The sequence below is a fragment of the Pararge aegeria genome, chromosome 1, assembly GCF_905163445.1.
Source record: "Pararge aegeria chromosome 1, ilParAegt1.1, whole genome shotgun sequence".
NCBI classification, from domain to species: domain Eukaryota; kingdom Metazoa; phylum Arthropoda; class Insecta; order Lepidoptera; family Nymphalidae; genus Pararge; species Pararge aegeria.
Window position 1 is genome coordinate 8,328,232 of NC_053180.1, and position 26,562 is coordinate 8,354,793.

The 26,562-nt window shown below is 35.8% G+C and overlaps 1 protein-coding gene across 1 annotated transcript in view; it reads right to left on the reverse strand.

Annotated features, from left to right (window-relative positions):
- Positions 1–26,562, reverse strand: part of LOC120637182 — a 134,720-nt gene that overhangs the window by 15,233 nt on the left and 92,925 nt on the right. The window contains exons 3-4 of the mRNA XM_039908866.1: positions 5,869–6,006; positions 3,893–4,029 (exon numbers count right to left, since the gene is read on the reverse strand). Coding sequence (XP_039764800.1) covers positions 3,893–4,029; positions 5,869–6,006 — 275 coding nt within the window. The remainder of the gene's footprint in view (positions 1–3,892; positions 4,030–5,868; positions 6,007–26,562) is intronic.

Sequence of the window (26,562 nt, forward strand, 5' to 3'; positions counted from 1 at the left end):
CAATAAAGTACGAAGACGTTTTCTATGGGGATTTAAATTGGAAAATACCTCGGCTCTACCATGGAAACTCATATTAGTGTAACTTTTTTATGATGAGACCTACTACCTTCTATGGAATACAAAATCATACATAGGTACGTACGTGAACGGGAGTTTCATAAACAAAATGAATAATGCGATAGAAAAAAAAAACATACTGAAATTAACGTCAATTAACGTTTGTTCTAGTGTTAGAACAATTTCAGAAGGGAAGGGAGTAGGCACCTAGCTCTAATCCCTAGGGTTTTCATATGCTTATATTTATATAACTTTTATAACTATGAGAACTACCACCTTTCGCATTCAAAATATTAGTGAGTATTACTTCAAGGCTCAATAACAATGCGTGAAGTATTATGTGGTGTTAAATTTGATAACTCTATTCTCTTCATACAGTACATATCTTACTTTGAAGATTGGTGTAAAAATGCAATTAACTAACGAAAAATATATAGATATTATATGCTTCATTAAGATATTCATATATGAATATAAGAATATCTTAATGAAGCAGAACCTAGCGGGCTCACTACCATGATTTAAAGCAGTATCATTTTAATATTGTTGACTCCCTTGTTTAAGAATTTACAATCCTAATTTTAGAGACGCCGTGTTTATGTATGTCGTAGTGTAGTGAATCAATGAATAGTTTTTTGTACACCACATACAAGTACAGGAAAATTGTAATAAAAAAAATCACTCAATGTAAACAATTTGGCGGCCTTATACATACATACATAGCGATCTCTTCCAGGTAACCAATAGCGCAAAACAAAGCTGAAGATGAGAGGTATATTTATATTTAATTGTATTTATAAAAATGTTATTTCAAAATAATACTACTGTGTTATTAGTAAAACTTGTTCTTATTCGACAACCAGTCGAATTAAAATCGAGAACCATTATTACGGGTGGATCGATTTTTTCGCTTTGCATTGTTCGATTCTCTCGTGATGGAGTTGATTAATCGATATTAGTTCAGTAATAAAGTTCAGCTCGCGTGTTTCCATCCCGGCGTTTATACTTAATAGAAACACAATTTTACTCTGCCTTTTTTGTGATAAAAAACACTGCGCTTCTATAAAACCGAGCGATCGTGCTAGATAGAATACCATAGGAAAATAATGGATCCAAGGCATATACACCTAATAATATTTTTTTGTAAATTATTCTGGTTTTTAAATCAATTGTCTTTAAATAAAAATTTGGTAAATCATCAAAATATCAACATAATATCATACGATTAAAGGACACGGGTCGCCTCCCATAATGAGAAGGGGTTAAGGCAGTAGTCCACCACGCTGGCCCAGTGCGGATTGGTCATTGGTATTTTCCTTGTTAGTACGTTAATAATACATAGATAGTTATATTATAAAAAGGATTTTTTTCTTTGCTTGTTTGTACCGAATAGGCTCCGAAACTGTTGAACAATTAATAAACCAATAATTTCATGAAGTTCATCGGGTTATTTGTTAATAAATGATATAAGAGATTCTTAAGAAAATTTTAATAATGTAATCCAAAATGTTGCATAGGTAAAATTAATTTTTTAACGCGAGGGAAACGTCAGTATTCCCGGAATAAAATGTATCTAGTTTGGAAATAATCTCTGTTTAAAATGTATCTAAGATCGTCTCAAATTTACGGGAATTTATATTACGAGTCGTACGGAAGGGTTTACATCAATGAATAAAGTATCCGCGTGGTTAATTTAACATTACATTACGACCATTAGTTAACGAGGGTGAAACCGCGGGGATCAGCTAGTATCAGTATAAAACTTATTTAAGTGCAATTAATTCGAGTGCCCAGCGGGCATACGGGTGCCTACTCAAAGTCACTACCTCTTTAGCATACCTCTGCTACACAGCTGCGTGCTTGAAAAGCCCAAGTAATCTTATTTAGTACGTGGGTATAGTTAGTCGACTTAAATAGTTTGCAGTAGACCGATAGGCTACGTAAGAAACTATGGAAAAATAAATAAAAACAAGATTCGATATATTTTAATCAATTAGGTAGCATTACTTTTTTATTTCCGTTTCCGTAACGTGGGGTCTTAAGGTGCTGTAATGGCGATCCCGCACCGGTAAGCTCAGCGTAAGTCGGCCCCCAACGAGGTGGACAGATGACACCAGGCGAGTCGCTGGGAGCCGCTGGAGGCAAGCGGCCCAAGACCGTGTATTGTGGAACTCCCTACAAATGACCTATGTCCAGCAGTGGATGTCGATCGGTTGACATGGCGATGATGATGATGAGAACGATAGGTTAAGTTAGAAATTGTGTAAAAATAATATACACTTGATTCGATATATTTTAATCAATTAAGCATTACTTTTTATTTTGTATTACAATAGTGTAACCACGGAAAATCTATTGCGGAATAAGTCGAAAAGCTGTGGTCACTAGCGTGCACATCACAAAAGTACAAAGCACTGCCTGCCCCAAAATTTTCAGGTTACTCAAATAGGGGTGGGATATTTTCATTTTACGCAATTTCTCTACTTTATGCATTGATTTAATATGTTACTATCGACTACCCTGGTCAAAAACCATGTCACGCCACTGGCCGCTGTCAAAATGCGAACCGCACGACATTTTAAGGGCAACTAACTAGGAGTATATTTTTACACGGGTTTAATTTTGGTTGGAATCGAAAAGTACAAAAACAAGAACCTAACAACATTAATATCTTGTAAACTGTGAAAGCATTGTACAAATTTCCCGGACATAAAACTTTTCACAAAGTAAGTATTTTTTCTCAGAATGTCATTATTCTCTATGCCTTTTTTAAAGCTCTTTGAGGCTCTGTGTGACATCCGCCATTTTGAATTTTCACTTAGTCTATGACACGCCGAATCACCGTTGCGCCACGGAGGTTGTTGCTTTTATTTAAATACATTATGTTTGTTATATATATTATGTTTGTTATATATTTATATCTATTATCTATATTTATATATTACGTATATTTATTTAAAATATCTATGTATTTGTATCTTTACATTTTGGTATTTATGTATATATATCAACACACTTGGCACTATCCCGTTCTCTTGCTGTAAGTTCTGTTTACAAAGGTTGCCTGTAAGAGATTGCTTGCAGCAATAAGGCCGCGTCTACATTGTGTACTGTATACTCCTTACTGTTTCTTTTCCTGTATGTTGTACGTGCTAAAAAGTGTTTCTTCTTCTCCTTCTTCTTAAAACATATATTAGAGTTGTCTAAAACATTGGTCGCCTCTTTCCGCGGGTGTCATTCAAGGCGACTAAGAGAATATAACGTGCAACGCGCAGCAGCGCCCTCTGTGCTTCTACTACTATCATCTACTGCGATCACCAAACTGTCGGCCCTTGGTGATTATAGCAAACCCTTGCGTTGGAAAGGCCTTCAGTCCTGAAGCGGCATCTGTTATAGACTGTTGATGATGATGATGATTAGAGTTAATGCTGTACAAAACCTTTTTAATTCAATTCGTCTATCAGTCAGTCTGTCTGCTTCCTCCGGCTCATCTCCAAAATGGCTGAAAAATGGGGATCGCTACTAAACGATAAGGCCGCCTTTTGTATTCTACTTCTGTCTTTGTATTTCTATTGTTCTTCTATTTTCCTAACTTAAGAGTTAAATAAATAAATAAAATAAATAAATGGGTGACCCGATTTAGCTGGGCTATTCAGCACATGCGACTAATCACAAGAAAAGCTCGATTGATCAAGAGTGCTGTGATTGGTGGATCGTGGTACACAGGACGCCGCTGATCGTGCGGATTGGCCACCTCGGTGTTGCGTTCGTTCGTTTACGTTTTTTGTAATTTTGCGCGGTTCACGGGTTAAATAGAACTAAAAATTAAACTTACATTTCCTTGCGGATCGATGAGCTGGGCATACTTCGGCGCTTTCGCTTTGCTGCCGTCCGCGAACACACCTGCCAGCCGCAACGGCGTCCCCGGTCTTGCGGCTGCTCTTTCGTACTGCGCACCTACTCTACCACTTTCTGGAACAAATTTTGAATTTAGAAAAATTATAATAAAAAATGAAAGTCCAAGTTCAACTCCAGCACACTTCTAACTTTTCTAAATTATATGCGTTTTAAGCAATTAAATAACTATCACTTGCTTTAACGGCGAAGAATAACATCGTGAGGAAACCTGCATGTCTGAGAATTCTCCATAGTGGTCTCAAATTTGTGTGAAGTCCACCAAACCTTACTTTACCCGCGTGGTGGACTAACGCCTAAACCATTCTCACTGTGGGAGTAGACCCATGCCCTGTAGGCGGATGATAAGGGGTTTATTATTTTATTGGCAGTTGAAGCGGTGTGGGCTGTTAAATTTTAAAAGGAGTTCCCACCAGGCTGCTCTAAATTAGTTTTAAATACTGCTCTTCTATAAGAGACAATTAAAGTTAACGTTTGCCCAGCAGTGGGACATTGATAGATTAGGATAATGATTAAGAAAATGAGCTCCAAATAAATACCATAGGGGCAAAAGAATTCGTGCTAGTTATTTTGGCCCTGTCATATCAGCTTTATTCGGCACTTTTCGTCAAAATTAGTTATTTTAAGCACAAAGATAGTAAAAGAGCGTACAAGATTGTATCATAGATTGTACCGGCCCGCTACAGGGCACGGGTCTCCTCCCACTATGAAAAGGGGTTAAAAGCCGTAGTCCACCACGCTGGCCCAATGCGGATTGGTGGACTCCACACATTTTTGAGAACATTATGCCGTGCTCCGTAGTGGGCCGGTAATGGGTTGACGTAATGATGATGATGACTTATTCTTTATAAACTGTTGCCCGCGAATTCATCCACTTTTTTTTTCAATTATTTGCAAAGGCGCAAGTACCTACTTACCGTTAGATTTCCAATCCACATCAAAAAAATCCAATTGGTTAAAGTTAGGAGCAAAAGCTAATGTTAAAGGACTTAATAAGCTTACGTTTAATGAGAACTGTCATTACTACAGAACATGGGTCTCCGATTAGAATGGAAAGAGTTGAGGCCCTAGTTCACTATGCTGGCCTAATAGACTTCAGAAGCCTTTCAAAACGTTATAGAGAACTCTGAGGCATGCAGGTTTCCTTACGACGTTTACCAATGACAATAAATTTTATTAATAACATGGAAGTTTTAAACATAATATTTTGTACTTTACGCTAAGCACACTTCTTATCTAAGTATCTAACGTTATGAGCTTGTTCAGAGTCTGTATTTTATAAGTTTTACGATTATCTCAATGTCGTAAAACGCGTTCGTAAAATTTTACTTATCTACTCGACTCTACAATACATTGTCTGTTTTGTATGACGCTCCTTAAATTGTTTTATCCATTCTTAGGTACAGTTTAGATTAGGTATAGAACTAACTTACTAAATATGAAGCTTATATAAGCTTAAGAATATGAAGCTTCGTTTTCTAAAAGCAGACAAAACTAGATACATAATGTAGGTATGTGTATTTCATACTAAACTTTTAAAAATAAAATCCCCTGTTAATTCATCGTCTAACGCCAAAAGTAAATAATATTAAATCTAATTTAAAATCTTCAGATGAATTGGATTAAATTAAGTAGTGCTATCTGCCTTTAGTTGTATTTTAATCTACTTAATGTGATCTTCTCCAGATTTATACATGGCAAGCTAAATAAAATGCTTTGTGGTGACGACAGATCAGAATACAGATGTCGCGACTCCTCCTCTACTAGGTGAATTACGGACAACAGGAAGCAGCCTCCTGAGTCCGTGCTACTACTGAAGTTGTTGAACCTTAAAATAAAACCATCTAAAAATACACTTTAGCATTGAGAATATCAGTAGAGAAGTAGGGATATTACCAGAAGTGGGCCTCGCTCTATAGGCGGATATCGCACGTGGCGACACGAGAGCGAAGGCCCTACTCCGTAGCAGTGCTGCGATGGAGCCCCGGGCCGTCGCGAGAGACCCGCCACGACACCCACACGCCGAAAACCAGCCTGCCAACAAATAAACGTATTAAAATAACTTTAGAAAAATCCTATTATAATATTAAGGATTACATGTATATTAAAAAAGCTTGGGTACGAATTGTTCTAACTTCATAGCTCAACATTAACTAGACTTTGAGATGGTGATAACAAAAAAAAACCTGGCTAAGTTTGTTGTGGGCTCTTCTTAGACCGGCTTTAGTTTAAGGTTAACGAATGCATTTATCACCATCACTAACATTAGTGTAACATGTTAAACTCTGCATAAGTGACTGAAATAAGGTTTGCGTGCATAAAATATTTTTGAAATTGAATTTTAATTTGGTTTTTATTCATCTCTCTACCATTGCACTGGCGGCATTTATTTATTTATTATATAGATATATTAAAGATATATCTAGGTATCATATAGTTTATTAGTAGGTATACTTTACTTCTATTAATCACGATATGTAAATAAAAACCATTCTATTACTGATTGACTATTTACAAATTGCAGAACTCATCGATCATTTGGACTTAGATCAATGCCCAACTGACTATTTGATCTCTACATCAATTATGTTGTTCTCTTTAGTAAAGGTGTGATAGATTGTTGTGCAAGCTACCTTTGCAATAATGAAAATAATATCAAATACCTAGTTAATTATCTTAGCTAATATGTTATGAAGGGAGCACTTTTTGTATAAACCGTTTGTCATAAATATATTATTATTCTTAACAATAAGTAATCTAGTCTTGTTAAAAACAAAACATAATATCCATTTTCTTGCAAAAACTTAGGTTAGGGGAAATGTTAAGGTTTTTTTCCGTAATTCTTAAATTCATTTATATCAAGTAGGCCTTATATCATTGGTCTATAGATGTATGCTGATATCCGTAATAATATTTGAATTATTCAGTATACATAGAAAGTTGGATTTGTTACTAATGAACAGCTAAGACGCTGAACCAATTCTGACTAAGTTCACAAAATAGTCACATCTTAGGGTGGCTGGATCCTTTTAAGGTACCTTTACTCTCAGTTTCGTTTATATATTATATATTTGTTATTACAGCTGTTATTAGCAGCATGGCATGCAGGAAATATTTAATTCACAGGGAAGGGACAAAATGTTTATTTTTCAAGTTCTATTCACTTTTCGAGCATGGACGGACGGTATTTTTGTCTTCTGCCCATTCTTTACTAGAGAAGTAAGAATGATAAAAAAATATATAATTTTATTTATAAATAAGCTACCTTATTACTATTCAGAGCTCGTCTAGTTTCAATTCAAATAAAATTATAGATTTCAATGTCATAGGGTCAATTTTTATATAATCGGAGCCGACATTTGGAACATGTCTTATGTGCACGGAAGAAAAAGCATGGTTACGTACCCTTACAATCATAACAACTAACGGTCTAGTAACTTCAAAATAAATTAACAAATACCAACATATAATAAGCTATTTAATTTCAAAGTGCGAGTCAAATACCATTCATTCAAGCAAACAACGAGCAATCAAAATAATCAACAGCAACTTTCTCTTACAAAAACTGTAATAATATGTGTCCTTATAAAGTTCAGACAATGGGTCGTTACATAATGCATGTGCTGTAGATAGGGGGGAAAGGTCAGAACTATTAAATTATACAGAGAATTATTTAATACTTCTCCTATCGATTAACAAGGACTGTAAACGTACTGAATATAACCTATCTAGAGAAGGATTGACCTTGTAATCCATGAAGTTCCTTTTTTTCGGTCTGTGCGTAGTTTTCTCTATTCTGAGAAAGCTTGAGTATCTGGGACATAACCATTGGCGTGCATAGAGGGTATACACAGGGTATGCAGATGATATAAAATGAAGAAAATCTCGAGTACGAATTATAAAAAACGTTAAGGATAGGCATTGTGAGAGTTATAAAAAGCCTACCCATAATTATTTATAACTCCTACTGGAGATTTTATTCTTTTTATATCATCTGCATACCCTCTATGCACGCCAATGGACATAAACTAATGCGCAATCCAAAGCACGAACTGCTCCGACTCATTATTCAAGGCCAGATATAGGACAAGCGTAAGCCTGGTCGAATGCGAATTTTCTGGCAAAAATTTACGCTAGTGGCTTAAACATAGTCATTGTACAGACAAGCTGTTAATAAAGTTCAGTTAGCCCTATTGATTGCCAACCTCTGATAAGAGACACTAGAAGAAGAAGTGTGTAGATGACCTCATGATCTATAGCTAAAAGTCAGCCCTCGTGGAAGTAAAACAGGGTTTCTTTGTCTAAGAACCATCCTCCTGTTGACTTTGACGACTGCAAAATCTTTGCTGGTAAACACAGCGTGTTGAGATATTAGGTGTGCTCAGTTCATCCTTCAAGTCCTTTTTTGCACAGTGCCCTAGTGGATACATCCGCGTAATCTTCTGGTGTGGCGAGATTTGAAAGCTCAGCTATATGCTCGCCCGAGAGCATCATGTGGCTTGTGGTGACGGCTGATCAGACTACAGTTGTAAGCATCCCTGATGCCTTTCCACCAACTTCATGCGATCATCAACCCGACCTTCAACGCAGCTTTAGAACGTGTGAACTGAATAGGCTGGTATGGTATGGTCGACGGGTGTCGTACGAGGCAACTAAGGAAATATAACAATATAACGGAGAACGGACAAAAGCGTTCGGTTAGTCCAGCAGTGAACTGTTATAGGCTATTGATGAAAGGGCAAGAAAAAGCGTGAAATGGTATGGTCGACGGACTTCGTACGAGGCAACTAAGGGAATATAACAATATAACGGAGAACGAAAAGCAGCGTTCGGTTAGTCCAGCAGTGAACTGTTATAGACTATTGAAGAAAGGGCTAGAAGAAGCGTGAAATGGTATGGTTGACGGGTATCGTACGAAGCAATTAAGGAAATATAACAATATAACGGAGAACGGACAGCAGCGTTCGGTTAGTCCAGCAGTGGACTGTTATAGGCTATTGAAGAAAGGGCTAGAACAAGCGTGAAATGGTATGGTCAACGGGTATCGTACGAGGCAACTAAGGGAATATAACAATAGGTATAGAGGAGAAAGGGCAGCAGCGTTCGGTTAGTCCAGCAGTGAACTGTTATAGGCTATTGGTCATATACACAGAGGGCTTATAACGGCCTACGTATATATTACAATAATGACTTAAGAGTATTGTTGGGGCTGCCGCGCTTCTGCAGTGCATCAAAAATGCTTGCGGAGAATCACGCTGATGACTTCTAAGCAATCATGAGAAAAAGATCTGCATCAATGATGAGCAGAATGCGCGGAAGCTCCAACAATATTTTGAAAATATTAAGCAATCAATGGGAAAACCCCTGCTTCATAAAGTGTGTACCAACCCAGTGCTTCATAAAGATGAAGCACTGGGTTGGTACACACTCACACACCAAGTGCTCAAGAGGGTACTTACCTTAGTTAGAAGATTCCTAATTATTTATTATTTATAGGTTCGGCCAATTTTAATTTATAATACAGTAAATAAGATAATTGTTATTGTTGTAGCTTTGGATTTTTATCTGAATTAAACGTTATTATTATTATTGATGTGACATGTTAGGTCGAACGCTAAGACGACGATTGGAAGTATATTTAAAGAGTGGAGCTCGGTAAACAAGTTATCGAAAACGATATCGTAATACAGTCTCTCCTTAAGGAGATAGATAACAATCAACCCTAAAACGCGCTATTCAAAAAGCCCCTGTTAACCCTACAGTGTTTTATTGCATTCCCGTATTCTTTTTCCTGTTGCACCCGAGCACAGAATGCTAATGGCTACGTGTAAACTTGTTAACTGATGAAATGCTGGCGATTTTGAATTTCAAATTTACATTGTCTTTAAATCGCACAAGTTTTATTTATTTTTTCTAAACAATGGTGAAATGGAAAAGAGTTTGAATAAAAAAAAGGATTAGTCAATGAGTTATTGCTTATCAAGTAAGTACAACCGCACATTCCCCTATGAAGCGACATGACACCAGACAGCTGCAATCTAGAAGCTACAAATTTTTCAGTATTTCTATAGAAGTGATCCCCATATCATTAAACACTGTAAAAATAAAGTGATACTTAACCGAATTTAAAGAATTCTAGGAAATAATACCGAATTTGTTACGATTTTGAAGGTTTTTTGCCGACATAGGTGTTTTTCTTTGTAAATGTTATCTATCTCTTAGTCTATCTTACTAAATCTATACTATACTTAATCGATTTTTAATGGTCGGAATTTGTGATTTGACTTTCCCTAATTTCAACCGAGACCAAGCTAAAAAAAATCATGTTTTGCGAATTGAAAAATGGAATAATCTTTTTTTACTGTCATCGGTCGGATATATCTACAAAGTTTAAACGAAATCAAACCGTTTGAAATACGTCAGAATCAAGTCTAAAGCAGTCGGTTATAAACATACAAACAAACATGCTGCTGAATTTAATATAAAGTGTGTAAAAATTCCGAGACTGAAACTTATTTCGGCTACTATTATAAAATATTACAAAACTTGCTTTTGTGGCTTTACAAATTAATCAATACATCAAATTCTCTTATACTCTCATCTCAAAACGCATCTAGACCTTTATCGCTGTTCGGGCCAACGAGGGCGTGTCTAAGGGCTGCGCTGAAATCATGCAGACGCATAAAACGGTTGTTACCCCGCGCGAGCTGTTCGCTTTGCGCGGCAACAAGTTCACTCCATACAACGTAGAATATGACAGACTAAAAATTAATAGAGGGTCACATTAAAGACGCTCTTACAAATAAGGTTTTACTTAAAATTATAAATGCGAAAGTGTGTTTGTTGGTTCCATCGTCACGCCCTAACGAAGTGACCAATCAACTTCATTTGTGGCAAAGAGTTAGTTGAAAGGATGGAGAGTAACGTGGGCTATTTAAAAAAAAAGACGCTTCCCACGGGACGTGTTTTAAAACCGTAAGCTATTATTACATACCATAAATATATAAAACCCGGCAAATGCGAGATTGGGGTATTTGCGTCTTGGACGGAAAAGTAGTTATTTATCTCTATCTATTATTTATCTATCTGTCTATTCTTATATCTTATATTAAAGAGTTAAAGAATTTGTTAATTTTTTTTATGAACTTGCTAATCTCTGAAGAAACTATTTTGCAGTTGTAAGTCAAATTCTTAAGGAAGGTTAGGTTAGGTTAGAGTCATGGAAGAGTCTAAAATTACGCTATTACTCTAACGAGCAAATAATAAAGCCATCAACAAGAATGTATAAAAGTGCTGTTTTTTAAATAAGCGACCTTGGTATCTGCAATTACAATAATTATTTTTATTAAAATAACTTGAAAAAGAGCGCTAATTCACTTATAAAATAATATAGATGCTTCATTTCATACTATATGAAGATGACTTACGAATAAAATCTATAAACAAAGTACAAAGTATAAAATTCGATTCTTAGCTAAGTTATGTAAACTATATGTAAAAAGTTAGTAATCTCTACATATTTATTGGTCTGCGTATTAAATGGCCTGACGTTTTATGGTTAAGATCGTCCGTAACAAATGCAGGCTGCGCATCCGACCTTCAAGGACAACCGCTTCGTAGGGGCGGCTTGCCAGTTACCGTTTGTTATAAGTATTACCATACAATTGCATTTTATATTACAGCGTGCTTAATTAAGCAATCGCGTTTTTTAAAATTCTTTTATCAAAAGCCTATAACAGTCCACTGCTGAACTGATACTGAAACCCCTCCCAATGAAAGAGGTTGCCTATATTCTCCAATGGAAGTAGAGGCCCAGAGGACGCAACTGCCCGTTCTCCGTTATTTCAATTAATCTTTATTTCCTACGAATTAAAAAAAACTTTGCTATTTTTTACTTTTAACTTAAAACATTTTTAAATAGTATCTTCTGCACCACATATACATGTATTTAAAATAAAATAAAAAATTGGAATCATCATGTCCTTCATTACTCTGTACAATTGAATACTTCGTGGTAATATTTTATGGTTTGAAACCCATAGAACCTGCGCGGGCGACCTTCAAGGACAACTACTTCACAAGGACGTTTTTCGTGCTTTCGTTTGTTATATTACGTTTAAGTTTTTTTGTTTGAGTCAATACTTTACGAGAACTTTCTTAGAGGTTTAATTATTAAACCTTTTTAGGAAGAGGAGAATGCATATATTTTTTAAAAGTTACCTTCATTATCTTAGACGTTTCTTATTACTATATAATATTTATAGATACTGTGTAGATACCTATATGATTTTGTTTAAACGGAACTGCTATTATTTAAAATTATTATCACGAAAACGGTTTCGTGTTTTGTTTCAATTTTGAATGTACTGTATTCGTTAGTTAGCATGCTCAACTACGCATTGCGAAATCCGTCGGAGTTTAATTTTCGGCTTGTACTAAAATATTCGGTAATGGGTTGTTTAATACTTAAAGCATATTGAGCCTTTATCACTAACATTTAAAATCGTTAAAAGCCAACCTGCATTCGAGTTATGAAGTGGGCTTAAGCTCTAAATCCCTCTTATGAAATGAAAGGTCATTGCCCAGCAGTGGGACTTATATGCCTGAGGATGAATATTAATAAAGCCTTTAGATAAAAATTGCGTAAAAAGTACAAAGAACGTGGAAAAAATGAAAAAATACTCAACATGTTTCGAGCACGTAACTTGGTTTATGATAGAACACCTGACAGATCACTGACAGATGATTATTTTCAACGCAATACTTATGCAAGCCACGGTGAATGTCAGATTGCTATGACGATTTGCTTACATATTGCGATGCGACAAACCGTATCTACATGAAGCTTTACAAAAACCGGAACATACATATCATCTATGTTGAAATATATAATACAGTATAATTCATAACTAAAAATTATTTTTGGGAAAAATGGTGAGAGTGAAGTTTTACGATGCGCGCGCACACCGTCAGAAAAAACCGACACCATGAACTATAGTCGACATTTTACTTTTTCTAAAAAACGTTTGACAGTTGACTTTCAATAATTCAATCAATACCTTTTTTCTATTGTTAGTGTAGTTTTTTTTACAAACGTAGAAAGAAAGAAATAAAGATAAAATTTTTAAAAAGATTTTTATCTTGTTAAGCTAAAGAAGTATAACTTCTAGCGCGTGTACATAAGTACACACACATTTTTTACTTGCTCTGTGATTTCATTTGCATAATTATTTCTATTATTTGGACAGCATGTTATATCCGACAATACTAACTATAATTAAGGAAGATAATTTCTTTTTTGTATTTTCTTTTGCCTCGCCAGTTAGCTCGGTCTTTTTCGTGATATATCTTAGTATATCTGTTCGACAAGTCGTCCAATATAAAGCGTCTGAAGCACACCGTTTCGCATAACTGCTAAGTGAGACAAGTTTGTCAGGTTATTTATTGTACTGGATTTTGCGTGATCCCCATAGATTAGGATTATTTGCGGTCGTTACTCTTTAAGACAAATAATAGGAGTAGCACGTACCTACGCTGTTAAGTAATTTCAGGAAATAGAATATATATAATAAACTTCAATATAAATATTGAAGTTTCTAATACTCTACTAGTCAAGCCCTTAAATTTTATACCAATATAAAGGGAGTTTTGAAAAAATATGGAATGTGTCAGTTTGTGGCGGCGGCCATCTTGGAGCGATTGTAATCTTAACTAAGAAACTTCCCGACTAATTCAGTTTTCTAAATAAACTAAATCCAAATATTTATTTGGATTTAGTTTATTTTTTAGTTTTTTATTTAGCGTAAGCGATGTTACAGACAGACGGACACACACACACACACAACACAACACACGCACACGTCTTTCTTACGACGGGGGGGATGTGTGTGTGTGTGTGTGTGTGTGTGAAGGAATGGTATGGATCAACTAAGATCCGGCGTACCTATGCCAGTCGGTTTTCCAGAAAAGATAAGACGAGGCTCCACCAATTATTAAGACGTATTCATCATATTATTATATATATACACTGGCTTCCTTTCTCACAGTACAGATCAGTTACCTAGATCTTAAGCCCACCACGCTGCTCCAGTGCGCGGTGGGCTTGGTTAATGAAATCTGACTCTTAAGTAATGACAATTATCAAGTGATAATGTGAATAAGGGGAAATAAAGCGTTAATATTGGAATGGATAAGTTATTTTGCGCCCAATATGGTATAGAATTATGAGGTAGGTAATATGTTAATACAGAGATTTATGCATACCCACTGTGCTAAATTCTTTAAGACTCAAGTAACTATCGACTAATAACATGTAAACCTTGACTCTCGCTTAAACGGAATCCTGAACATGCTCCAAATAGTAATTAGCCCAGTTAAATTTAACTGTACTATATCTTAAATACGGATCTTCGGCTTAAATCAGCTCTCTCGCTGATAAACGCGTACCGGGCACGCGGTGCGACTGTGTGCCAATCGGGATCGATAAGGGACCGAATTGAAAACTGTGAAGTTGGGAATTTTCCAATAAAAGTAAATAATTTAGTTTTTTATAAGAGTAGTTGTAGGTGATAGGACTGTGGGCAGGACTCCGGCTTAACTTTCAGAGTGCCGAGTTCGAATCCCAGCCCAGCAAGCACCTTTAACTATTCTAAGATATGTGTGTTTTAAGTAATTTAAATATTACTTGCTTTAACGGCGAAGGAAAACGTCGTAAGGAAACCTGCATACCTGAGAATTCTCCATAATGTTCTCAAAGGAATGTGAAGTCCTCCAATCCGCACAATGCCAGCGTGGTGGCATACGGTGTAAAACCTTCCCAATGTGACGGCCGATTGGCGCAGTAGGCAGCGACCCTGCTTTCTGAGTCCAAGGCCGTGGGTTCGATTCCCACAAGTGGAAAATGTTTGTTTGCTGATCATTAATGTTTTTTAGTAGTCAACTTAGTACCCATAACACAATCTACGCTTTCTTTGGTACTAGATGGCGATGTGTGTATTGTCGTAGTATATTTATGAATGAATGAATGAATGAATGAATACTCTTTTATTGTACACCACAGAGAAAATTTACAGAGATACAAATACAACAGCACAATAAGGTAGAACGTACAATTTGGCGGCCTTATCGCTAAATAGCGATCTCTTCCAGGCAACCAAAGGCATACAAGAAAATGTTATAAGAAATAAGTAGGTGGTACAACAAACATAATTAAATATTAGGATTTAAAACTAAATTAACATAAAAAAAACATAAAACATTATATATACATATACATATTTATTTATTTATTTAATGTGGGAGAAGACAGAAGTCTATCAACAAAGGTCTGCAACTGATCCTCGAAAAACAGGCCATCTTGTGCCTTAGCTGAATCCTCTTCATCCCATGAGTTCAGCAACTTTTCTTTTTTGCCACCCTTCAACTGTTTGGCTATGTCAAATAATGTATAATATGACCCGAACAAGATCATTGCTTGATCATTTCTACCAAAGCTCTATCCAAAGTTTTGGCATTGTAACAATACTAAACTAACCTAAAGAGTTAGCACAAACAAAAGCTAAAACCAGTAGTCGGAATCTTAAGCTTAAGCCACCATGTTGAAAACCATTCCACCATATTAAAACCACGCGAATGAACTCTTGTTTTCAAAAATATTTTTTTTCTTCAATGAATCCAACAACAAATCAAACTTAATTAGCAGAAGATTACTAACTTACGATCACTGTGGACTAGAGAAACACATATTAAATAAAAACTTGTGCAAAACTTTAGTCTACTGATTCTGCAAAAAGAGGAAATTCTCTTAAGTAAGTAAGAAATTCTTTCTCTGAAATTTCCGTTTTCTTTTATTGGGAGATCATTTGATGACCCTCTGTGATTGTGTCACTCACCTCATGCGAGATCCTAGTTTATGACCTAAATAGCATAAGTTGCGATCCAAGTTTTGCAAGCTGGAGAAGTTACAATCGATCTCATCGATGATTCCTGTTCATCAAATATTAATAGTGGGCTTATTAAAACCACTATTAATACGCGAAAGATAATATTTAAATTTCGTACAGAGTAATACGGTAAACCTATATTATACAGATACTAAGACAGACCTAACTATATTCGCTACTTAGCTTACCTATGGTTTTTTTAATTCCTCTAAAAAGATTTGCAAACAAACCAGGTTTTAATCCGATCTCTATCGTTCAATCACAATCGCGCTGGTACAAAAGAAGGTCATTGACCAGTGAAAACCGGATATCTTTCCGTGCTTTACTAGATTTTGTAAATCTGACCGTAGCAGCTGACACCACATACTCGTTACAAGTAAATTTGTATACATTAATGAATGAGTACACTTTTATTACAGGCTCACTACAGAGTTCATTACAGAGACTACAAAGAATTTAAATTTAAATTACAGACTAGAAATCTTAAAACTTTTAATGAAACTGATTCTAACATGTATAATTCTGTACACATGAAGTTTTAATATTTTAAGCAACCAATGAGTTAAGAAACGCTTTAAGTAAGGCATGGAATGTATATTTATTTATCCTATTCTTTACATAGAGACTACCAAGTCAGGCAAAAAAATAAAGAATAGAAACAACACAAAGATGAAAGTAGAATACAAAAGGCAGCTTTATCACTTAGCCGGATTTCGGCCAGATTGTTTAGTACCTATGTATCACACAAATATACTTCAATCAGTCGCGCACTGCGTTGGAGTTATTTACTGATCTCCAAAAGAGTTCCTTCATGTCTCGAAATCTACAAGATCTTTACCAAATTTTAAATCAGTCTTACTGTACCTACTGTTTAATTTATGCTCTACAAATTAAAAAGAATCGCTGTGCCAATTAAAAGTAATGCAAGAAAATCGGCGAAACTTAAAAAAAACTATCAAGGAATCTGAAATCCTTCTTCAAATCATGTGTAAAGCAATAAAGAGATCCGGGTTTATTGTTCTGATCAGCAAAATTATAGCTAGAAGCGGAAATAGGAGGTGTGTTATAAGTTATTCCTTACTGGCCATATAGTTTATGTTATTTCCAGTGCCTTATAACTTACATGTTAATATATTGGCCATATAATTCTAGTTATTTATGAACACACAACACTCATAAATTCTGGTAACTTTTATGGTTAAAAATTAAATTCACGGTTTGTTTGCAATTATTGCGTTCCATTCTCAGCTAGTTCTAAGGTGATGGACATTTCCTTTGCACATGAATCTAATATAATACGTCATTAAATATAACAATAAAAATTATGAATATTATTGGTAGAAATTCGATTTTATAGCAATTTGTATATCGTCGAGCATCGACTCGATCGTCGAATCTATAGATTTATTACTTATAGCAACGTTGTTATTGTCAAAAAATGTCCATAAAATTTTAAAAATAAACAACAACTAGCAACTTATCAACATGATAATTTGAATAGAGAATAGAATATCAAAACTTTATTGCAACACAATAAAATAGGGAAAACACAAGGTAAACAGTAATAGTACTTAGTGCTAGGGTGCAAAGGCGGCCTTATCACTAAAAGTGATCTTTTAAAGGCAAACTGAGCGTGCGAACCCGATAAGAAAGTCGAAAGCGGACGGTTATGGTTAAATATAGAAAACGGACGTTAATTTATCCGATCTGCAGTTAGTAAGCAATATTCAAAATAAATGAAGCTTACTACACCAGTGTAATTGTGTAGTTTAATACAAAAGAAATTTGGTAGCAGCTGATCATAGTTAGTGGGGTAAAATGGGATACAAAGTTTTCTCTTTACGTATTAATTTATATGGATAGAACGTGTATAAGTACCTAATAGAAATACCTAATAGTGTAAGTAACACAGTGGCAATTCCCTTGAAAAATATCAATTTCGATTTTTTTTTGTCTCTTGCACTGGGAGTAATTGTAGACACCCATTAAGGCGTAAACAATTAAGTATTTAAGAGTTTTTACGAAACACAAAGTAGCGTAGGTACGGCCAATCATTTATTTTAAAGCGTAAGTAAGACACACGAGATGTGATGTCTTTCTCTATCGCCACCGGATCGTGTTTTGTCAACAAAAGCAGTATCATTTTATTGAATTAACACTACGCGGCCTACGCATTCCTAAAGCTAGTGCGTGGGTTCCATGCGTTTCTCAATGTTGATATATCTATTATCATATGGACACTTCTCTATTTATGCTTTTTAGAAAGACAAGTGTGTTTATGGTTTTTAGATACGCTTTGAGTACATATTTCTATGATCAGCGATTGTGTAATATTTATTTTGGTCTTCTTTTGTGAGACTTAGCTATTGTGTATTTTTTTAGAAAAGGAAGGTACCTACCTAATTTGTCTCAATAGTTACTTTTTCATAGTAAATTTTAATAAGCCTATGCGAACATACCCGCGGTTCTTGGACTGTTTTGCTTGATTTATATATCATTCGATTAGGAATCCCAATCTTATTAAAGTTTCCTACTTTTTTTGTATCGTCAAAGTGCCTAAATATTTTCTATTTCTATTTCTATTTCCTCGAAATGCCTCGAAGCCAAGAATTAAATCAATTTATTTAAAGACAACCACGGCATACTCCTTAGTAATCGAAAAAGTGGAATTTAGTTTTACCAAATCCACTTATCGTAGAATACCTCTTCTATCATGATAGGTTGTAAATCCAGGAATCGATCCTATAATTTATGCCCACGATCTCGAACGATACTCCCTATAAATAACGATTATACAATTGACAACGCCCACTAAAGTCAGGTCAGAATAGTGATAATAATTTGCATTGCTCCAAACTGGGAAGTATACTTATCAAAGCTTCGGACTGTACATCAGTCTGGCTTTCTCTGCACTAGAACACACATCACGGGAATTTGATCCTAAGCGAACCAGTTTATAGGGTAAAAATCGCGTAAATTTAAATATAAATTCCTAAGCATTATTCTCTATGGAGGCAAGCAAGGAGGTTGTGAACGCGCACTGGCCACAGACAAGGCCTCTGATAAAACGTTCCAATTTTGATATTTGTAATCTCACGAATCTTGTAGGACGTGCTTCTTGCATGCTATGCGAAGGGTAGCTCTTTTTATAGGCTATGGTGTTAACATCAAGTGAGCCATTTGCTTGGTGCGCCAAAAAAGTAATACGATACAAACACTTATACTCTAGCATAATATAGCTCCTTACAAAATAGTACAAAAAAAAAAAAAGGATTTCCTATTATCTCATTATAATAAATATAAAAAATAAAATAATTTTATTTCAGGTCCGGGACCCATACACAAAATATAAAGAATAAAATAAAGTGAATATTAAAGACACTCGGATTAAAAAAAACAATTAATAATTAATATTAAAATTACATTAAATTAAATTACAATTAAAATTCAACTATTTTATATTATTTCTGGCAATGTTTAAAAAATACGTTTTTATATGTATAAATTATAACTTTTCTAATGAGCTAACTTGCGGTAATTTTTGTCTGTATCTGCAGAAGAGGTAGGTACGAAGATTTAAATACGCTCTCTCTACGTTTACTAAAACTTTCGTACATTTATATTGTAATACATTGTTACCCAACACTTGGCTAGGTTGAAGCTTATAAAACAGTAATGTATAACAATTTCATAACTCTGTTTCACGATCCGTCGACGGCGGGTGCTCGTGCGTGTAAATCTCTTACATTATACACATCATTATGGAAAATAGCCAATGTCTGCGCTTTGAAAACTTTGTAAATTGAAATGCATAATTTAGGCTTTACATGGTTATGCAGAACAAATCTTTTGATAAGTAGGTACTGTATTATAGGGATGTCGGTACTGCCAAAAAGTATCGATCATCATCATTTCAGTCCGCTACTGGGCTTTCAGTCAAGAAATCCTCTAAGGCCTTTAAGATCTTTAAAGCTCTAAGGCATTTTCATTAGCACGCCATCTTGCTCTTCTGCTAATGAGCTGCATCCAGTTCTTCCTCGCTGCCTTGACAGTATCATCCCGCCATCGAGCTGGTGGTCAGCCAATGCTTCTGTGTCCAATGCTCGGTTGCCAATCCAGAATCAACTCGGCTTAACCGCCCATTTCCCCTACGACATATGTAATCCGCCCAGCTCCATTTAAGGGCCGTTGCTCTTTGAACGAAGTCAGTAATTCCAGTTCGATTTCTGATCTCTACGTTTGGAACCCTATCTAATAGAGACAGACAATCCTAAAATCGCTATTTTAATTACTCCGCACCAAACAGATCTTCGGCAATGGGTACACAACCGATTGTGCTGATTGTGAGTGACTTAAGAATTATTCATTGTAAAGTCAACGTCTCCTGAGGTTGTTCCGGCTTCGGAGCGAAACGTGCGTAGAGGGATACATTGCCGAAAATCTGTTTGGTGTGGAGTATAAAGCTTAATTTTCCTAATAATAAAAAGAGTGATCGAAGATTCAAACTATTTCGTTATAATAATATACAACACTAACTAGACCTGCTAATATTATCTCACAGTAAACATCTCAATAACATTTAACGGACTGTTATGTAAACTCAAAACGCAAATATTTATGCAGATGGCTATCGATGTTTGACAATGAGATAACTTAATAACACGATATTTATCAAACTATTTGACACGAACAAACAAATACGCCTGTATCTACCTTTAGCAGGTATATGAGTTGTAAGCCCCATCATAATAAAGAGTAGGTATGGCTACAGTAAGTTGACTCACAATATGCTTATAACACATAATATTAGATATGCTCACAATCATACATTCGACTTCGAGTATCGAAACATCGTAACGACTGAGAACCTCTCACCGAAGACAAATTAATTCTAGATAGAAGCAATGACAGCCTATTGGTTAGGACATCGGCTTCACACGCGGAGAGCCCAGTTCGTATCCCAACACGCTTCTCTAACTTTTTTAAGCTATATGCGTTTTCAATTTAAATAACTCGTGCTTTAACGGTAATGGAAACGTCGTGAGGAAACCTTCATCACTGAAAGTTTTCCATAATGTTCTTAAAAGCGTGTGAAGTCCACCAATCCATACTGGGCCCACGGCTTCTCACTGTGGAAGGTGACCCGTGCCCTGTAGTGTGCTGGTAACGGGGTAATTTACAATTAGGATTTTTTAGCATTTTAATAATTGTTGTTACATTAAAAACTTGTCGCTCATTTCATAAACAATAAACATTTATAGTTCTATGTACAGTGGCAAAAAACAATAGGTTTAAACAAACGTAACGCGCGCGCGCTTTTGACAGATAATCGAACATGGCGGCTGACAGATCCATTTGTCTTTACGCTACTCTATGAAGCTGAACCAAGACTGATGATCTTATTGTTTGGGTTCTAAATATAGTACATGGCTAGTACAGGTATACAAAACTGAGAGAAAGTTGTATTATGAGTAGGTAAGGTTTAGGTAATATTTTATATTGTTTTATTAATTTAAAATGGTCAAATAAGTTTGTAATTTAATATTAGGTGGATTTAGTATGATTTATTACTACGTTATAAACAGGTAGCTTTAAATACCTTTGACGTCATCCGCGTGGCTTTAAGTTTTAAGTTGTTATTAAAACCAGTGGAAACTCATATATGAGTCTGTCTTCAAGAAAATATATCGCTGTGCCACGTCTTGTTAAGCGTTTCAAACGTAAATCAGTTACACATTCAAAGAATTCAAATTTCATTTATTTAAACTGGGCATAACATAAGCTTTTTGAGAATTCAAGTCTATCTGTAGGTGCTCTACCAACGCGACGGTTCGGTTAGTCATTCAGTGAGTTACGTACCTTTATCTAGGCCATAGGTCTCTTGTGGGATTCTTTATACACGTTCATATGAGCTGAGTTCTCCCAGCTTGTCATTTAAGAAAATAATAATGTTATAAACCATACCACGCTGCAATATAAAACACTACATAATATTAACTTTATTATGTGTTAATTCGAGCACAACAGCCAAAAATTAAAAGTTCTTTGCAAAATTTCATTTTATATTTTTATTATTTCTTGTAATAACGACAATATATAACCACCCCCACCACCACCACCCCCACCACCACCACCACCACCACTAGTAACCACCCCCAGCGCCATATGTCGGCCTGATTTGTGAATCGAAACCATCCAGACCAACCACCAAAACGGATACCAAAAAAATCATTCAAATCGGTTCAGTCGTTTTGGAGGAGTTCAGTGACATACACACGCACACAAGAAATATATATATATATAATATAAAGATAACTACTGGTGAAACTTCAATGGTGTATGGAAATACCCCAAAGCTATTTATTTTTTATGAACTAAAGAGCTTACTTTAAATAGGCTAGGCAAGTTGCATAACCCATACGACATCAGTAATTATACATGTGTAAGCATGGTATGAACGCATTACTGCTTAATAGATTATAATTACTATGTGCAACTTAGGTTTTCAAAGTAAGCTGTAATTCAAAAATTGCAACACATTTTATTTGTAATAATTTACATAGCATGAGTATGAAGAAAATTTACTAATCCATCTATACTTATAACAAAACTGTAACTGGAAGATTTCTGTACATTTAATATATTTAGAAAATTTTTACCGGGGGATGCTTTATAATCGATACTGAGTCCAAAACAGATTTTTATTTAATTTTGGTCTGTCTGTCTGTCCGGGCATCACGCAAAAACTGCTGAACGGATTTAATTAAAATTTGGTATAGTGGTAGCTGATACTTTTTATCCCAATAAACAATAAGTTTCCTCGGGGAAATAGGATGAAAAATTTTATTAATTTTACTTCATAGCTCCGTTAAATTTGAACCGATTTTAATAATTATTTTTTAATTTTAAAGTGTTATACTATAAAACATGTAGTGTAATTTTAATGAATAACTGATAAATATTGTCGGAGATAAAGGACGTAACTTTTAACAAATAACAGCAAGTAGAAAGGCGTATGGGACAACGATCGAATACTTGCGTACCACACTACTTAATATTATAGATAGGGTTGGATGGAGATGTATAATAAATAAATAATAAATAAATAAATAAATACACTACGACAATACACACATCGCCATCTAGCCCCAAAGTAAGCGTAGCTTGTGTTATGGGTACTAAGATGACTGATGAATATTTTTATGAATTATATATACATAAATACTTAGAAAATACATATAAACACCCAGACACTGAAAAACACTTAATGCTCATCACACAAACATTTTCCAGTTGTGGGAATCGAACCCACGGCCTTGGACTCAGAAAGCAGGGTCGCTGCCTACTGCGCCAGTCGGCCGTCATGTATGTATGTATCAACTAAACTAATGACAACTTACTAACTCAGCATACCACGTAAAATAATAGTAGGTACATAGCTAGCCACGATGATCATGATGTTAGCATCACATCTATTCTAGCTTCTCGATTGACTCATACGCGGACGAAGTCGCGAGGGTCCGCTAGTTAATAAGTAAATAAATAAATATACCACGACAATACACACATCGCCATCTAGTCCCAAAGTAAGCGTAGCTTGTGTTATGGGTACTAAGATGACTGATGAATATTTTTATTAATACTTATAATATATAAATAAACACCCAGACACTGAAAAACATTCATGTTCATCACACAAATATTGTCCAGTTGTGGGAATCGAACCCACGGCCTTTTACTCAGAAAGCAGGGTCGCTGCCCACTGCGCCAATCGGCCGTCTTAATGCCCGTTTAAGCCCGTTTTCACTAAACCTAGGCATCGCCTAAATCGAATGCCTAATGAGGCGATGTCTAAAGCAAAAAAACGTTTCACCAACTTTTAGATATTAACTATTGGTTAACGGTTGATGTATGCCTAGGAATCTCCTTAGATTAGACGTTACTTATTTAAGCATTGCCTTGTTTGTCGTTTCTGAAAAATATCACTTGCTTCGATAGAAAAGGAAAAGATCATGAGGAAACCTGCATGCCTGAGAGTTCTACATAGTGCTCTCAAAAGTATGTGGAGTCCACCAAACTGCAATGGGTCAGCGTTGTGGACTACATCCTTAAACCCTTCTCATTGCGGGAGGAGACCCGTTGCTTGTAGTGGGCCGGTAATGGTTCGTAATGATGATGATCTTATTTATGTCCTACACCCAGATGTGGGAAATGAGTAGTCTGAGGTCGGTGGTGTCGGTGATAACCTTTTGGGTAAAATTTCGGCTTCCCTTTCGAAGATACGGAGTTCGATCCTCAGTACGTACCTCTAACAAGACGCGCATCAGTTTGTTTAACTAGAGCGTAAATTTGCAGCACAGCTGGGATGCTCCTCGACGCGTTGTTTTGCTCTTATTTAGAATGTTATCATACGGGTAATTAAATTATTGTCGGGCAAAACAAATTCGTCCCAATGTATCTGGAAGGGGGTCTTAATATGACAAGTTATAAGGCTTCGAATACTAAGTACCATGCCCGGCACGCATTTATTACTTTTCGGGGTTATGTGCGTTTTATGAAATGAAATATCAATTTATTAACGATAAAGTAAAACATCGTGAGTAAACCAACATGCCTGAGAATTTTTCATAATGTACTTAAAGGCGTGTGGAGTTACCTATATGCACATGGCGTGGTGGAACCTCCTCATTATAAAATGGGGTGGTCTGTGCCCTGTTGTGGTGTTAGGGCCGGCAATGGGTTGATAATAATGGAGACACCTATATCTTTCTCCCAACTTACAAGCTTCCGAGACCTTAAAAAAAATAACAAACCGTTGGCTTGGTTACAAAATGTGTCCGACACAACCTACATCAGTGTTTTGGTAAAGGCTATCTGTGTCAGAGGCACGTCCGCGTTATGCAACTAGTATATTAATAACCATAGCACACCCACCCACGCTGATTGCACTATTGTTTTGTTTACTGTTATGCTTAGCGTGACCTAGTGGTTAGGACTTGATAGAGTCGTAGGTTCGAAATCATGACGTCATTTTGTAGTATCTAATAATTGTCGGACCAAGCAGATGGCAGTGAAAAACCATCACATAAAAACAGGGCCACACTTCGCAGGGCATGCAAGGAACCCGTCCTACACGTCCTCCAACGTGTGACACGGTGCCCAACCAACCATAAGGCGTAGGTGTTAAACCTCATGTGAATGTAACTGCATCCCGAAATACAGCAGTGCAACAATGCCGCTGAAAAGCAGAGATATGGTGGTAGTACTTTCCCGGAAAATTTCATCTTGAAATCTTGACTTTGTCAAACCAAGTCAAGATTTCAAGATGTGTATAAACGACCCTGCTTTCTGAGTCCAAGGCCGTGGGTTCGATTCCCACAACTGGAAAATGTTTGTGTGATGAACATTAATGTTTTTTAGTGTCTGGGTGTTTATATGTAGACTATAAGTATTCATGTATATTATTCATAAAAATATTCATCAGTTATCTTAGTATCCATAACACAAGCTACGCTTACTTTGGGAATAGATGGCGGTGTGTGTATTGTCGTAGTATATTTATTTATTTATTTATACTAGTAAAATAATATACAACATAAATGCATATTTTAATAAGATAACTAAATGCTTGAGTATTTATTTGTTTGAATGAATGAATATACTTTTACACACAAAACACACACAGCACACCTCAAAAAGTACATAGAAAAAGAAAAGTATATCAAAACAACTTATACTATTTGTTTCACAATTAATCATCATCATCATCATATCAACCATTACCGGCCCACTACAGAGCACGGGTAGAAGACGCGTGCTCTGTAGTGAACCCCACAATGAGAACGGGTTAAGGCCGTAGTCCAGTCGCTGGTGTAGTGCCGATTGGTGGACTCCACACACCTTTGAAAACGTTATGGAGAACTCCGTTGAAGCAAGTAATATTTTAACTGTCAAAACGCACTGAACTCAGAAAAGTTAGAGCTGGTTTAGTGCGTGCTGGGATTTTAACTCTCCCCCACCCCAAAATTGTAGTCCAAGTCCTACCCACTGGGCTACTGCTTCAAAATTAAACATTTGTAGTGTAATCCCTATCCATATCCCTACTTCCTCCTTCCTCCTTATATCCTCCTTCCTCCTAATATTGTAAATGTGAATGTAAGTTTGTTTGTTACGATTTCGCGCAAAAACTTCTTAACCGATCATCGTGAAACTTTGTACACGTTTTCTTGTTAGAAGTAATATAAGCTCGGTTCCTTTGGGAGAGGGGATGAAAGTGTTTGACGATTTTACACCATAGCTTGTACTATAGAAGTTATAATATGTGTTTAATTTTGCCCAAACTGTGGTTGGAGATAGAGGACAGAACTCTTCAGCGGACAGAAGCAAACCCGTCATTTAAGGCTTAGCGATACTGAATACTTTAAATTTCTTTAGAACTACAATTATATTTAATGCCACATAAAAAAACAAAATCAAACGCAGAAGAAGTCGCGGGCAACAGCTAGTAATAATATGAGGACCTTAAAATAAGTTTATTAAATTTGATCGAATTTTATTAGTATAATAATATATCATAACATTACATCCAAAGCACTGAAACGAAACGTAAGTACCTACTTATTTGAAAATTTTATTTGTACTTACTTTC